This window comes from Labeo rohita, chromosome 8 (genome assembly GCF_022985175.1).
Source record: "Labeo rohita strain BAU-BD-2019 chromosome 8, IGBB_LRoh.1.0, whole genome shotgun sequence".
In the NCBI taxonomy this organism is placed as follows: domain Eukaryota; kingdom Metazoa; phylum Chordata; class Actinopteri; order Cypriniformes; family Cyprinidae; genus Labeo; species Labeo rohita.
In genome coordinates, this window is record NC_066876.1 from 21,435,265 (window position 1) to 21,451,260 (window position 15,996).

At 38.4% G+C, this 15,996-nt stretch overlaps 1 protein-coding gene across 1 annotated transcript; it reads left to right on the forward strand.

Moving 5' to 3' along the window:
• The first annotated feature begins 5,489 nt into the window (after positions 1-5,489).
• Positions 5,490-15,722, forward strand: csde1 (cold shock domain containing E1, RNA-binding). Its single transcript, XM_051116611.1, is given in 20 exon segments — positions 5,490-5,648; positions 6,310-6,508; positions 6,787-6,896; positions 7,487-7,573; positions 8,082-8,179; positions 8,276-8,357; positions 8,746-8,874; positions 8,961-9,086; positions 9,196-9,258; positions 9,260-9,412; positions 9,494-9,634; positions 9,830-9,997; positions 11,662-11,769; positions 11,865-12,040; positions 12,132-12,244; positions 12,603-12,722; positions 12,841-13,019; positions 13,140-13,303; positions 14,308-14,440; positions 14,564-15,722. Coding segments are annotated over 20 exon segments (2,541 nt in total). The 5' UTR covers positions 5,490-5,504; the 3' UTR covers positions 14,612-15,722.
• Positions 15,723-15,996: the final 274 nt, after the last annotated feature.

A 15,996-nucleotide genomic window follows, 5' to 3' on the forward strand; every position in this document is an offset into this window, starting at 1 on the left:
GCTTTACAAATGGATGTACAGCACATTGTGGAACACAATATTTCACTACTTCTGTTTCATTGCAACTTGAAAAATAAAATTGTCTGGCTAGGTAAGATTTTAAGCCTGTACTTGATCCGTCAACGCAAGTAATGAACTGGCCTATATATCAAGCTTTTTGATCCTCCCGTCTCATGTGTAATAGACCGGAGGGAACTGAATGATTGGCATGCTGGATATCTGCAGTTGTTGATCGCTAGAATTGAATGTATTCCATAAATACTCAGCCAACTGCTGGTTCACGCTGAGACTTGTTGATCCTCATGTGTGTATTCAGTCAGCTGCTCTTCTGTGCATAAGGCTGCTGAGGAAACTTTATTTTTAGGCCTGTGTATCAACAGGAGAGTAACATGGTGTTTTAACCACATTAAATGAGTGTGGCTGAGGGGACTGATTGTGTTGAATCGTATATATTAAAAGTGTGGGGTGGGGGAAAATTAGTTAAATAAACTGGACCTGAATTAGATTAATATACTTTTTGTTGTTGTTGTTGGACTAAATGCATTTAATGTAACTTTATCTGTATAATCTAATATCTTTTTTTTTTTTTTCTTTCCCCCAAAACAGTATGAAGTGAAACCGAATTGATTTTTGTACCATCTGAAAACTACTTCAAGTTCAGATCATTGATCGGTCAGAAGAAACGTCAAGGAAAAAGAAAACATAACGAACATCCCCAAAACGACCCAGCGGTACAACAACTCTGAAGACCAAGACGAAGAACTGCACTGCTACAAACGAAAAAAACTAAAGAAACACGACACAACCAAACGAGCTAACCAAAGATTTAATAAACAGAACCAGGCCGCAACGAGCGTAGCAACCAACCATCAACGTTAACAGCAAAGGCGAGACCTGATCTGAGACAAGAAGTTTGTGCCTACTCAACAGCTTTGAAAAAGCACACGTCCCAACGCTGCACCAAGCCCTCCTCATCCTCCCCGCACCTCGTCCTCCTCTGGGGTGCGGAGAGGGCTGCTGTCTGCTAGTCTTTTCAGTTTTGACCTTTTTCTTTCTGTCAATTGCAGACCGAATCCCTCCCTGATCTTTTTTTTTCCCCTTCCGTTCCCACAGTCTTTGTTGTATTTCTGTTCACTTTTTTTCAAAAGCAGTGTGCAAACACCTGCGCTTGCCTTTTTATTTGGAAATTTTTTTTTTTTGTTTTGCTTTTTTGTCCTTTATTTTTGCAACTTTTTGTAATTAAAACGTGTGCCAGAGAGGCAAACCTTACAAGTGTGTGTGCGCGTGTGTGAGCCAAGTCTGAAGCTTCGATTAAGTGATTGATTGGTCCAAATCATTACAGCCTTCCAAGACAACAGAACAAGGTAAGGCATGCCAGACACTCTTCCCACTTTTTTTTTTTCCTTATCTAATGAATAATCCTGATTCATCTGACTTGTTTTTCCATTTATGATATACAGTGTGCCAAAACAGGCCAATTTGTCATGCAGTTTATAGAGCAGTCTCTTAATTTAAAGCTGAAAAGGCTGGAAATGTCCAAAAACGAATGAGCCGCCTTCTAAGCAAGCATACTAGCTGAAATGAAATGAGTTTAACTTTTTGTTACTTTTTTTTTTTTTTATTTAAATATAGATGTTTTTAGTATAAAATGAATTTAAGTATGTTTAATTGACATTTCTCTTTCTTGGTACATCATTTTGGATTTTTTTTTTTTTTTTTTTTTTTTTTTTCTCCCCACTTCTCTGTTTCCTGTGATTTGATTGATTGATTGGTTAAAATGCTGCCTAGGTAGGCAGCTCAGTAGGTTCTGGAACAGAAATTGAGAATTAAAGGGATGGTTCACACAAAAATGAAAATCTTCACCCTCATGTTGTTCCAAACCGACTTCCAAAACACAGATTTTTTTCATCAATGGACTAACAAAAAGGATGTGAGAATAAATATCTAAAATATTTTTTCCGATGGTGATTAAAAGTCTTATGGATTTAGAACAACAGGTGAGTAAATGACAGAATTTTGTTGTGAACCGTCCCTTTAAATTTTTTAATTCCAATGAAGCTCTGATACAGTTTTCCCCCCTCATATTTTATCGGATTTGTTGTATTCAGAATGTGAACTCTAAAATCTAGTGCAGCTGTAATTCGCTCATTGTTTACCCAAGCACAGATCTTTATGTATAATGTAGCAGAAAGAAAATTAAACTTGAAGTTTGTGACCTCATGACAGGGAAAATGTAGTTGTTCTTTGGCACGCTTGGCAACACTAGTCCAGATATGTTTTTGTGAGAAAATTAAACCCTGCTGAGAAGAATTTGGTAGACTTTGACTCAACTTTGTGTGCTGATGAGACACTTGCATGTTGTCTGTAGGGTCCTCACCTGAACACTCCCCCACAGCCCTCGACTGACCTTACTGTGCTGCTTTGTTCACTGGCTGTTCTTGTTGCCTCTCCCTTAGTTTATTTTCACCCCTTCCCTCCTTTCTTCACCTTTGCAGAAATCCTGAGGTGTTTTGTTGGGTGTGTAACCATAAGGAGAGGGGAGAGGGAAGGGAGGAGCTGCAACACAACGGCTGACTTAAAAATAAAATCTAGACTCAGAAAACAGCTTAATCCGATCAATCCCTGGTGTAGTTGATTTGGCCACTGTGTATGGGAGAATTATGGGTAGTCCCTGGAAAGGTTTTGTCGAGTTTACCTTGCCGGCGTCGCCACCTGCAGCGTTCGTTAGCGCTGACCTGAACAGCACCTCGCCCGTCGGGCTCAGCCTGTCACCCTACGGCCGATCTGTAAGTGCCCCGCCATCCGCTCTCCACCCCACTGTCCCCCACTCTCCCGAACTCGACTCGTTCATTAAACACCCACTGTCGCCCCTCTCTGCGCTGTTCCTTTACTCCATCATCCTGATCACCAGGCTTAGAGGCTGGCCTCGATCACTTGCCGTAGAGATGAGCAGCAACGAGAGGTGGAGAGGCAAGAACTGATATAGACTGATATAGCGGCTGAGCATAGATTGGTTTGTTCAGTCGGCTGCTGTTGAACCATGTATGATTGGAGGAAATGGATTTTAGGCTTTGTCTAACGCTGAGTGAATCAGAGCGTTTATTGGTGTGTAAAGGCTGGTATCTCTTTGGATGTAATGGCGCAGTGGTCGAGGCTGGTCAGAGTCTGTGTCATCTAACCATTTGATGTTCCCGTGTAGTCTAGTAGTGCCATTCCTAGTCGCTTCATCAAACTAACACATTCTGATTTTCCTCAAGCATGTCTCCTAGCAAAGGGTGGAGAAGTAGATTTAAAGGGATAGTTCACCCAAAAATGAACATTCGCCCTCATGTCGTTCCAAACCTGTAAGACCTTGATTCATCTTCAGAAAACAAATTCAGATATTTTTGATGTAATCCAAAAGCTTTCTGACCGTCCATAGACAGCAGCGTAATTACTAGGGATACACGATATTATCGGAACTTTATCAAAATCGGCCGATAATGGTTTAAAATGTAAACAAAGGTATCGGCCCGATATGGAAAAATGATGTCGATATGCCTTGCCGATGAGACCAATAACTTGTATGTCCTCAAGGCCTTGTAGTGATAAGATCACATCAGCAGTGTGGTCATTCTTGAAGCAAACGTTTGCCTGAATGATAGATTCACTGTTTTGGATCGCAGCATTTAATGTAAGAAAGCGCATATGATGTGTCAGGTGTGCAAGAGTCAACATTACTAGCACATGCTTTAGCATAAACAACTGCCTCTGGTCCGGTAAGGTGTTTTATTTACTTACGGGGGCGCTGTTGGCCTACTTGTAATAAAATTAAAAATACACAAATAACATTAAGGTTGTGTTTCTAATTAAAAAAAAAAAAAAAAAAAGAGTCATAAAATCACAAATACATTTTAATTTAAATGTCAAAAGCTGTAGTTTGCGTGAATGAAAACCACAAACATAACACTTTTAAATTAAATAATTTTATATGTACAGATTTATTAATTCATGAATATTTTTTGTTCTCAAATGGATTATGAAAACCTAAATATAAGGAGGTCTGAAAGATTTTCAGAATTTTATTCTGCTATTTTATTTTAGTGTTTTTTTTTTTTTGCTTGCTTTAGACCATTAACAAATGTTAAATCTTTAAATAAATAGTTAAGGTTACCACTTCATATATCTGAAAAAATGCAGTGTTTGATTTTTATAGTTATTTTCAAAGCTTTCAATGTACTCATTATAAAAGATCTTTATTATTGATTATTTGATCCTAATAAGTAAGTTTTTGACTGACCGAGAAGAAAAGAAATTGTTAAAGTCGTTATTTTTGATACGAAAACGTTTTCTCATTGCTTCATAAAATTTAGGGTTGAACCAGTGATGTCACGTGGACTGTTTTAACGATGTCCTTACTGCCTTTCTGGTCCTTGAACGTTTTAGTTGTTGCTGTCTGTGTCTAAAGCTCTCAGATTTCATCCAAAAGTATCTTAATTTGTGTTCTGAAGATGAAATGAAGATCTTATGGGTTTGGAACAACATGAGGATGTAAGTAATGACAGAATTTTCTTTTTTGGGTAAACTATCCCTTTAAGGCCTGTTCACACTAAGTGTGTTGTGATAGTTATTTGGTTCACAGATGATTGTTTACTCAAGTATTCCAGTGGTTCACATGCTTTAATGCAAAATGCAACCTCTCTAAATACACATTTCACAGTTATCACAAGTCATCACTAAAACATAAGGTTGTCCTTGAATGGAGTAGTGAAAGTTAAATCATGTAATAGCATGGCTTTGGAATGTACCACTGTGTAAAGATAATATTGGTGACCTGTAGTAATAGTACAGCTGTTGTAATGGATATGCTCATCTGTTAGTTGAGTATATTGACAGTCCTGTGTGTCCGTTACGTTTGTCTTTTTTTCTTTTTTTTTTCTTTTGGGATGCTTTTATTCAAAGAAAAGTCAAGATTAAAAAAAAAAGCAAGCAAACTTGCCATATCACTACTTTTAGCCAAGCTTGTTTGTAGCTTCTATGGGTTTAAATGTTCCTGTAAATTAGACGCCAACCATTTTAACGTGTCTTAAATATCAGTTCTGGACACTGAATCCGAAAGCACATATCTGATTTGTTTAGGGTTTTTGTACTTTTTGTACTAGATTTGTCAGTCCAGAAAGCTCTTCTCACATTTCAAATTGCATATTTGCAGCTACCTGCTAGTAATGACTAGAACCTTAAAAATGCATAAGGAGTGTATTTTGATCCCTCAGCTTCTTTTTTTTTTTTAAACCCTATGTAGGTCATCAGTGGTATGATAGCCTTTTTGACATGTTTCATTTCTTGCAGTTTATTTATTTATTTATTTTATTACAGAATTGAACTTCTCAGTAGGGTTGTTTTAATGCCATCTATTGGCTCTTCCTGTTTGGTGATCCTTCGTTAGCTAGTGTTTTTATTTTCAAATATCCACTCCCCCCTTATCCCTCCCTCAGTGTCCCACCACCCCTTACCTTCACCTGAAGATGGAGGCCTCTGATACCCCTGTTGCTGCCCCCACCCCCTCCACCTCAAGCCAGCCAATCCCCCGCTCTGCCTCAGTGTCATGCCATGTCTCTCGCACATCAGGGGGCAAAAAGCAAAAGCGGACCCCCTTGTATCAGCGATCTGTAAGTGGGCATGATAGGACAGTGTGTGCCGACTTGATGTCCTCACTGGCAAAGAATACCTGACACTGTAACCGCATGCTTGAGGAGTTGTAAAGCTTTTGACTTTACAAAGCTTTTTGGGGACCTAAAATGTTTTTGATTTGTCTAACTTTTGACCATATGCCTGCCTGACCGTTTACGTACGGTTCACTTGATTTTCCTCAAAAGACCCAGTTCTAACTTTTGAATGTGGTAACGGGTTTGTGTGTATTCTCTAATATATAATTCAGTGTGAGTATAAGTCAGTGTGAAGTGGATTAAATGCATGAAATTAAATTTTAGTTTCTAGGTTTAATATGAAACAGATTGTACTTTCATTTTGTGTGTTCCTTAGTATTTTGATCTACTTGATCAGGGAACCAGTTCGAACAGACTAAATGGAGAACAGAAACTTAACCCTACATGCCACAACAAATTACTAGGACAATGCTTCCCCTCTTCAAATTGTTCTTTTTCATAGTCGCAAATACTTGCAGCATTTAAAATCCAGTTTCATCCCATTTTACCATTTCCACACTTACGTTCTGATCTGTTGTGGAGTGGCTGGATATGTGGAGAATGCTAAAGGTCAAAAATTGAGCAAGTGCATTTTTAACTTACCCTATGTCTTATTTCTCCATAGATGAGTTTTGACCCCAGTCTGCTGCATAATAATGGCCATGGTGGCTTTGCCAATGGAACGAGCATGGGAATTCGTGAGACCGGAGTGGTTGAAAAGCTGCTAGCATCATACGGCTTCATTCAGTGCTCTGAGAGACAGGCCCGCCTCTTCTTCCACTGCTCTCAGTACAACGGCAACCTGCAGGAGCTTAAGATCGGAGGTATGAGCAGCTGAACGGTGTAACTGGAAAAATTACATATTTAGCCTTTTGATGATAATGTTTTTGGTCAAGTTCAGTACCAGCAAATCAGCGAGTGTGTTTCTGATCCAGACAAGTCATTGAACCAACATTTTGAACTGCTTTATTAAAACGGATGGATTAATCTGTTTCAAGGAAAATAAACAATGTAATGCCATTTTTGGCTACTGAAAACACTCTTAACATGTATGTTAATGCAGGAACTGACTTCTATGTTTTGTCTGTCGTCCACTTTTCAGATGATGTGGAGTTTGAGGTGTCGTCTGATAGACGCACTGGCAAACCAATTGCGGTGAAGCTGGTAAAAATCAAGGCAGAAATGTTGCCAGAAGAACGAATTTCTGGGCAGGTGGGGGCTGACTTGCACGCCTCTCCTTTAACTGTGCTGCATGGTTTTATTCATCCAGTTAAGGAACACATTTTACTTTCGTGTTTTATTGTCCTTGTCCCATTAATGTCCGTCATTGTTGGGTTTTCGAGCTCATTTTTAATCCATATTGACCTGGAAAACGCATAAATCACTGGTTTCAGTTATTAGGAATAGCATAGCAATCCTCTTAACCTGATGCTAATGCTTCGTTTTGTGTGGGTTCACAATGAGCTTGATTGTCTTTGTGTTTTGTGGTCTTGTTGGGAGAACTTTTCATCTTCATTTAATATACGGTTATGAGAGAAATAAATCTTAATTTGTTCTCAATATCAGAGTCTGTCATTCATGTACTTAAATACTGAATTTATGACTAGTTCCTTGAATTCAGATGTACAAGTCAAATTGCACTTCAATGCATTTTTTTTATAATCTTTCTTTAGTTCAATACATGCTGCACATCTGTGTTCAAAGAGCTTCTCTTTAGCAATCAAAAATGGTTAGTTGATCCTGTCCCCCATCAATGCAGCCTCTAACCTAGTCTTGTCTGTGTGCACGTCCCCTTTTTTCAGGTAGTGTCAGCTATCCCTTCTCACTTGGATGGGAAATCTGCACCGGGCCAAGTGCCCACAGGCAGTGTGTGTTATGAGAGGAATGGGGTGAGTGTCATTTCTTCTCATTTGTAGAATTTCCTATACATTTTAGACACATTTGCTTGTCTTCCTTACCCTTTTTGAGACCATTTTGTGTCACATCTTTAACATCTAACCAAGCTGAATAACAGCTGTGGTTCATAAACTGGTCTTTATATGTGACTTTGGACCACAAAACTAGTCATAAGGATCAGTTTTTTTGAAACTGAGATTTATATATCATCTGAAATAAATAAGGTTTCCACTGATGAATGGTTTGTTAGGATAGGACAGTATTTGGCCAAAAAAACTATTTGAAAATTTGGAATCTGAGGGTGCAGAGAAATCTAAATATTGAGAAAATTGCCTTTAAAGTTGTCCAAATGAAGTTCTTAGCAATGCATATCACCAATCAAAAAGAAAATTTTTATATATTTACGGTAGGAAATTTACGAAATATCATCATAGTCACATGGCACACTAATTGTGGCAGTTGCTATTTCTGAAAGTGTTTGTGGTTTGAATCTTCTCACAGGAAGTGTTTTATTTGACCTACACCCCTGAGGATGTTGAAGGAAATGTTACTTTAGATACTGGAGATAAAGTCAGTTTTTATATGGAGACCAACAAGCAGTAAGTTGATTTCTATAATGTCTGATTGAAATGGGTATAATTTCAGAAAAGTAACATTTTTTGCATGTTGAAATGGTTTTTTTTTGTTTGTTTCAGTACTGGTGCTGTTAGTGCTCACAACATTGTATTGGTAAAGAAGAAACAGTCAAGATGTCAGGGAGTTGTTTGTGCTACCAAGGTAAGGATCTAATTCAAAAATGCTTTTCTGCAGACACTATACTGAGGAATAGTGATCTCTTGCCCTCTGGTGAGGAGGAGAATGGCAAAAGAATTCTCTTATCTCGGCATTCAGCTAGAGTAGTCAATAAAGGAAGTTGTGTGGGTTTAGCAATAACCTATTTAAAGCTAAATGGTATATTTTCAAAATTTTTAATTTAAATATTGCAATAACTTGTAATTAAGAATGTAGCTGCAAATTATTTACTATTCTAAAGTTCAAAAATAGAATGTGAAATTTTTAATTTTAAAGTGTTTTTGAGTGCTAATTTTTTTTTCCAAATATATTTTCAAATGTGTACTTTTTAGTAAAGTTTTGCTAATTTCAAACCTGTAATTGTGTCTTGCAGGAGGCCTTTGGATTCATTGAAAGAGGGGATGTTGTGAAGGAGATCTTCTTCCACTACAGTGAGTTTAAAGGAGATCTGGAGGCTCTACAAGCTGGAGATGATGTGGAATTCACCATTAAAGAAAGAAATGTAAGCAATTGGAATCTCTTTAAGAGCAAAATATCTGTATTTATGTTCCATTGACCTTTGGTTTTTTTTCTGTGTGTCTCTCATAGGGCAAGGAAGTGGCCACAGATGTGAGACTGTTGCCTCAGGGCACTGTTATATTTGAGGACATCAGTATTGAGACCTTCGAGGGTACTGTCACCAAGGTTATTCCCAAGGTCCCCACCAAGAATCAGGTTTGTGAATCAGCTCTTGCCATTAGTCTTCCCAGACTCCCTCGATAACATTACCATATAGATTCTGCTTGCATGTTAAATCGAATAAGACTCCATTTGTCTCTCTCAGAACGACCCGCTGCCTGGGCGAATCAGTGCCAGAATTAATTTCACTGACAAAGAGCTGCTATTCGGGGGAGAAGGACACCAAGTCCAAAGTGACGCTGCTGGAGGGCGACCATGTCCAGTTCAATATATCCACCGACCGTCGGGACAAACTGGAGAGAGCGACAAATATCGACATCCTCCCTGACACCTTTCATTTCACAAAGGAGACCCGCGAAATGGTGCGACTGCAGAATTTTGTCCTTGTGGTTACTTGCAGATTGTTTTTATTTTTTGTTAATGTTAGCTCTCTTTTCGTGCAGGGTGTGATAGCTGCCATGCGGGATGGTTTTGGCTTCATTAAATGTGTGGACCGTGATGCCCGAATGTTCTTCCATTTCAGCGAGGTTCTGGAAGAGAGCCAACTGCACATTTCTGATGAAGTGGAATTCACTGTTGTCCCTGTGAGTTTCCAAATTTCACAACACCAGAACCACTATAGTGTTTCTGTCTCAGCTCTTGTTTGCTGGCTGAATCAGCCATTGGAAAAACCCAGAATGGTCAACTGCTTTAAATGTACACAAAGCATAGGCAAATGTAAATTGTAATTGTGGTCTTACATTGACTAGCTTTAAAATATCCCCTCTTTTATCTATCAGGACATGCTGTCAGCCCAAAGGAACCATGCCGTGAGGATCAAAAAGCTGCCCAAGGGCACAGTGTCGTTCCACACTCAATCTGAGCTGCGTTTTATGGGGGTGGTAGAGAAAGAAGCCATGCCTGCTACCACCAACAAGAACTCCAGTCCCAGCAAGGCCAAAGAAAAGGTAGACTAACTCTTGACTTCCTGAATCTACACTACTGTTCAAAAGTTTGGGGTTGGTGAGCATAAGGAGTTTCTTATGCTCACCAAGGCCGCATTTATTTGATACAAATTACAGTAAAACTATAATATTGTGACCATTTTAAAACACTTTTATATTTGGTTTTACAATTAAACGACTTATGATGGCGCAGCTAAATTTTCAACAGCCATTACTCTAGACTTTAGAGTCAGTGATCCTTCAGAAACATTCTTATATATTGATTTGATGCTCAAGAAACATTTCTTATCAATGTTGACCGCAATAAAACTACTTAATATTTTTGTGGAGATGGTGATGCTTTTTTTTTTTCTCAGGATTCAGTATTTATTTTAAATAGAAATATTTTGTAACATTGTTTTTACTGTCATTTGATCAAATCAGTGTCTTTGAGGAGAAAAAAATTGTAGTGACCTCCAAACTTTTGACAGTTAGTGCATAATTAAGAGGGACTTTTAAAATGGAGGAAATTTTGTTGCTCAGTATTTATTTTTGATTCTGCTTTCCAACTTTTATATCCGATATCTGCTTGTCTCCCTCTTTTGACACAAGCTTTGAGGTGCTATTAAATGCTATCATCTTTTGTCTGACCTTCTTTTTTTGTTGTTCCTTTTTTCTTTTCTTTGTTTTGCTCGTCTTCATTAGAAAAAAGACAAGGTAGGCTGCTGTTTTCTGCATGCTGCCTCTCCTCCACAGTGTAGACTTCAATCATGCTGTCGGAAATTTCTGTTCTGACAAAATGATCTTTAACATACTGGGGGCATATTGTTGAAGTACCCAGAATGAGATTTAACTTGCTGTAATTTTGAGTAGTATAGTAACAATATAATAATTATGTTCACCTCCAATCCAAACATTTTCTCACTGGTTAAAATACATCACGGATGTAGTTAATCTGCCGTATTTCTCTTTTTAAGGGTAAAGTTGAAAAGGTCAGTTTGATCTGTATGTCCATGACTGTTTGTTTGGTTATGAGGCCTGTTGGCATGAGCTGAGATTGATTTAACAGCTTTAAATCATACAGACATGTTAACCTCATAACCATACCAACTCAACCAAGCTGTGCCACTCAGTGTGTGCATTCTTGTGTGAGGGGTATAACAGTTCAGTTTATGAGTCACTCACGCAATTGTTTAAAATGAAAACCACACAGTTTGTACACATTTTAACCATGGCACATATGTACCAAATTGTGGGTGACAAACTGTACAGGAGCAGTTTTACCCCTTGTGTTGGTGTGTGCATGATGGCTAAATATTGTGACGCATTAAATGTTTGAGTTTCTTTATTTACTCATTGTGTGAATACACATTTTCCCCATGCTTTGCACTTTTGGATATTTATTCTATAAGGCAAAGCTAGGAGTTGTAAAATTTATGGCTGCTATTCATAGACACAGTCTTGTTTACATGGTCCTCAGGTATCTGTGCTTTGAGGAGTTGAAACTGATCTTCACCTCTGACACTAATCGAAAAATAAAAAAAAATTAGTTCACCACTAGACCTAATTTCTGTACTTAAACTTGAGGGTGTACACAGTGTTTTCATTTTCAAAAATTGTGCATCGGAGTTCATCTGAGTTCTGGATATGTTGTTGGTTCTTATGTGAATGTTTTGTGTCATCAGCAGGATGCAGAGGAAGGATTGATTGCGTATGAAGACAGTGGTGTGAAGAACACTCTTCCCTACTATATTAAAGACCTGGAGGGAGGTGCTTACCCACAGCTTGGAGACAAGGTACATTAGTCTGACTCTGTGGCTCAGTGTTAGTTATGCTTGCTAAATTTTTCAACCCAATAATTTTTTAATGTAAACCCTCATGTCTCCACTAGGTGGAGTTCTCCATCAGTGAGGTGAAACGCACTGGACAGCAAAGTGCTGTGTCCCTCAAGATCCTTAATCGTGCTGTTGGCACCAAGAGGCTTCTGGGATACATAGCAACACTGAAAGATAACTTTGGCTTCATAGAAACAGCCAATCATGATCAGGAGATCTTCTTCCACTACAGGTAATAAAAGTTTCTCCTTGATGGTATTGACTCATAGTTGTTTTTGTTGTTGTGGTTTGGTTGTCATGGTTTGCTCTGAAATTGTGTGCAGTGAGGTATGTGGGGATGTGGATAACATGGACCTGGGGGATACAGTGGAGTACACTCTGTCCAAGGGCAAAGGAAATAAAATCAGTGCTGAGAAGGTCACCAAAGTTGCAGCTGGTATGTTAGAGAGATTTTTTTTATTGGTTTGTCATTAATACAATCAAGTGTCATTTCGCCCAAAAATGAAAATTGTCATTAATTACTAACCTACATGTCGTTCCAAACCCGTAAGACCTTTGTTCATCTTCAGAACACAGATTAGGATATTTTTGAAGAAATGTCTCATGGAGTATTTTAACAATGTTCTTACTACTTTTCTGGGCCTTGAACATGGTAGTTGCGCTGCCGTCTATGCAGGGTCAGAAAGTTCTCAGATTTCATAAAAAATATCTTATTTTGTGTTTTGAAGATGAAACGAAGGTCTTGCATGTTTAGTAATTGGTTTACATTAGTAACACAACCTTTTTTTTGTCAGTGAATGGAGTAGGAGAAGATGTGAGTACTACAGTGTTCCTGGGGAAAGTTGTTCGGCCCTTGCGCAGTGTGGACCCCTCTCAGACTGATTATCAAGGCCTTATTGAGATCACAGAGGAAGGTGAGTGACAAGCGTGGTCCTTTTAAAATCCATTAAGAGTAATTTGTAATTGTGTTTGAAACTATGAACCCCTCTCATTTGTAATTAACTACTGTTTTCTGCTCAAACACTTCACCAGGAGCCAATAAGGGTCAGAGTTATCCATTTGGCATCGTTGGTATGGCTAATAAAGGTGACTGCCTGCAAAAGGGTGAGATGGTGAAGTTTCAGTTGTGTACAGTGGCCCAGACAGGACAAAAGATGGCCTGCAACATTGTGCCTCAGCGTAGAGCCCTGGTGGAGTGCGTCAAAGATCAGGTAAACTAATGATGCAAGAAAGTGCTAAAATAGTTTTGTTGCATCTGCTGATCCTGAGGTCACAGATATTGAGCTCTGCTGTAAGACACTGACAAAAAAAATTTTTTTTCTTCTCTCCAGTTTGGTTTCATTACATACGAAGTTGGTGAGAGCAAGAAGCTGTTTTTCCATGTTAAGGAGGTGCAGGATGGTCTGGAGCTCCAGGCTGGTGATGAAGTGGAGTTTTCAGTCATCCTGAACCAACGCACAGGCAAATGCAGTGCCTGCAATGTTCGCAGAGTCAGGTAAGACTATGTGTAATATAAAATATTTAAAGAGGACATCAGATGCAAAATTCACTTTAATGTGGTGTGTGCATATAAATTGTGTGGACACAACCACCCTACAATTACAAAAATGCATTCACTTTTTTTTTTTTTTTTTTTTTTTTTTTTTTCTTTTAAATCCTTAAAACCTAAACAGTCTGAATTATCAAGCATTTTGATTTGAGCAATATGATGTCATACTGCTCAGGTCCCATCCGTGACTAGGCCCCCTCAGCCAGTTGTACGCTGACGGCCATTTTCTGTGTTTGAGCAGCTGTAGCAACAAAATCGTCTCATAAGCAATGCAGGTGTTTGTGCAGGGTTCGTACAAGGTGCTTAAAGTGCTAGAAGTACTTGAATTTGAATTTTAAAATTTAAGGTCTGGAATACCCTTGAAAGCAGAAATATTCCCGAAGAGTTACTAGAAAAGTGCTTGAATTTGAATTTTTTAATTTGGTGCAGGTTCGCAAATCATTTGATTCAGTTCGAGACTTCAGAGTGGTTTTGCAAATCTTTTTTTCAGGTTTTTTTTTTTGTTGTTGTTTTGTTTTTCTTAAACCATGCAAAACTTCAGACCATAAGTGAGATCTCTGATTTAAGCATAGTTGGATGTAAAAGTCAACATCAGAGCCACTGAAAATGCAGTGGATTAGTTTTATTTTTATGGCAACGTGTTACCGAATATACACGCGCACAAAAAAATGGGAGAGGGAGGGGGTGAGCAGTAGCTCTTTATCATTTAAAGAGTCATGCACTGAAATGCGTCACCATAAACAGATTTTGACAAGGTAAAATTGTTTTACATGATCATTGAGGAATTTTAACCAAAGTATTTTGCAGACATTTAATGAAGACCCTAAAGAATCATACCAACTCGTGGAAAATAGGCATCTGATGTCCCCTTTAACAGCTCAGTAATATCTTAATATTCATGTTTGCTTTTTAATCTTACCATTTTCTCTTCTTTTTTTTTTAAACCGCAGTGAGGGTCCAAAACAAGTAGCTACACCTCGACCTGACAGACTGGTCAATCGCTTGAAGAGCATCACTCTTGATGACACCAATGCCCCCCGTCTTGTCATTATCAGACAGCCTCGTGGCCCAGACAATTCAAAGGTAAAAATAAACTGCGTTTCTGTTTAGCATTTTTGCTTCTAAAACAGTACAGAATACTTTCAGACATGAAACTTGCCTAAAACAATGGTGACGTCTTGATACTGACACGTTTTGTTCCTACAGGGCTTCAATGTTGAGAGGAAATCCCGCCAGCCTGGCGTTACTGACTGAGTACTGTTCGCCCCTCTCTTCCGCCTCCTCACCACTATGGAAGAAACATCTTGAAGAAAAGCAATCAGACAGAGGACAGAGGAAGGGATTTGTGTGTCTATCTCGCTCGCTCTCATTTTATCCCTCTCACCCATAAACACAATTCACAGAGTAACAAACACATCAAGACTTGAAAATTAGCACACACAAGTCCCTTCCTTTGTCACAGGATCCCTTGCAAAAAAAAAAATCTCATCTCATTGTCTTCATTGTATGTGTGACATTTTTGTGTGGTTGTAATTCGAGCAGAACCCCTCGTGTTGTATGAGTGTGTGCGTGTGGTATGCATCACATGTTTGGGAAAAGTTAACTTGTAAGGTTATGCAGAGGAAATGAGGGGAAATAAGGGGTTTGTAGTTTTCACATCTTCAGATGGAGATGTGGGAACTGTTCGGCCCATTTTTTTCGTTTCTGCTGAAATCGAAATGCCAGGAATTCTGCACCTGCTGCTGTGTGAGTGAATTATTGTTTTAGAGTAGCTTTGCCTGTCTGTATTTTGACCTCCGTTATATATACTTTATTCTTCCTGTATCACTTGAATTCCCATGTTGAGTTTCTCACCCAGGTGAAGTCGAGGTATTGCTGGGCTCTTTCTGCTGAGAAATAAAATATGACTAAGGTTCTTTTCACTCACCTTTTCCATACCAATTCCATAGGTTTTAACATGGATCTGAAAACTTAATAAATTTTCTCTGCGCTCGGAACCTGCTTGTGTATGGTTTTTGATGTGTAAATTACTATTTTTGATTATTTTCAAATTAAAGGAGCCTTTTTTAATTCCTGTCCTGATTTCACAAGCTCAATTTGTTTATGGGCAAGTGCAGAATTCCTAATGGCATCTTGTAGCCTGCGGTCCTTTTTATATAGCTCTCTTTCTTTGCACATGTACTTTTCTTTTTTTTCCTTTGAGTTCTATTTAATGTCTGCTAATGAATAAATTAATAAAGGAAAAAGGTGCCTAAAAACAAACAAAACATAAAAATTCAAAGAAAAAAAAAATTGGTGTCTCTATCCTCAAACAGCCACCAAAATATAAGAGCAAGTGTAGGGTGGCTTTTTTTTTTGTTTGTTTCCCAAGTAGAGAATACTGGTGTGCATCCCCCCATACCTGTGGGTTGAAATATACTCTATGTAATGTGTGCTTTTACTTGGGTGGACTTTTTGAAAACCTAAATAAAATGAGCGGATTTGTGCAGAACATGAGAAATGGGGGACATGTAATAAGTAAAATTTAAAAACGTGCAAAGAAATTTGATTATGTGGATAGAGGCTATTTGCAGTGCTTCTTAAGACAAATGGAGCTGTTACTGTCATGAATATTCTTTGGAGCACCCTGGGTTTGTGTT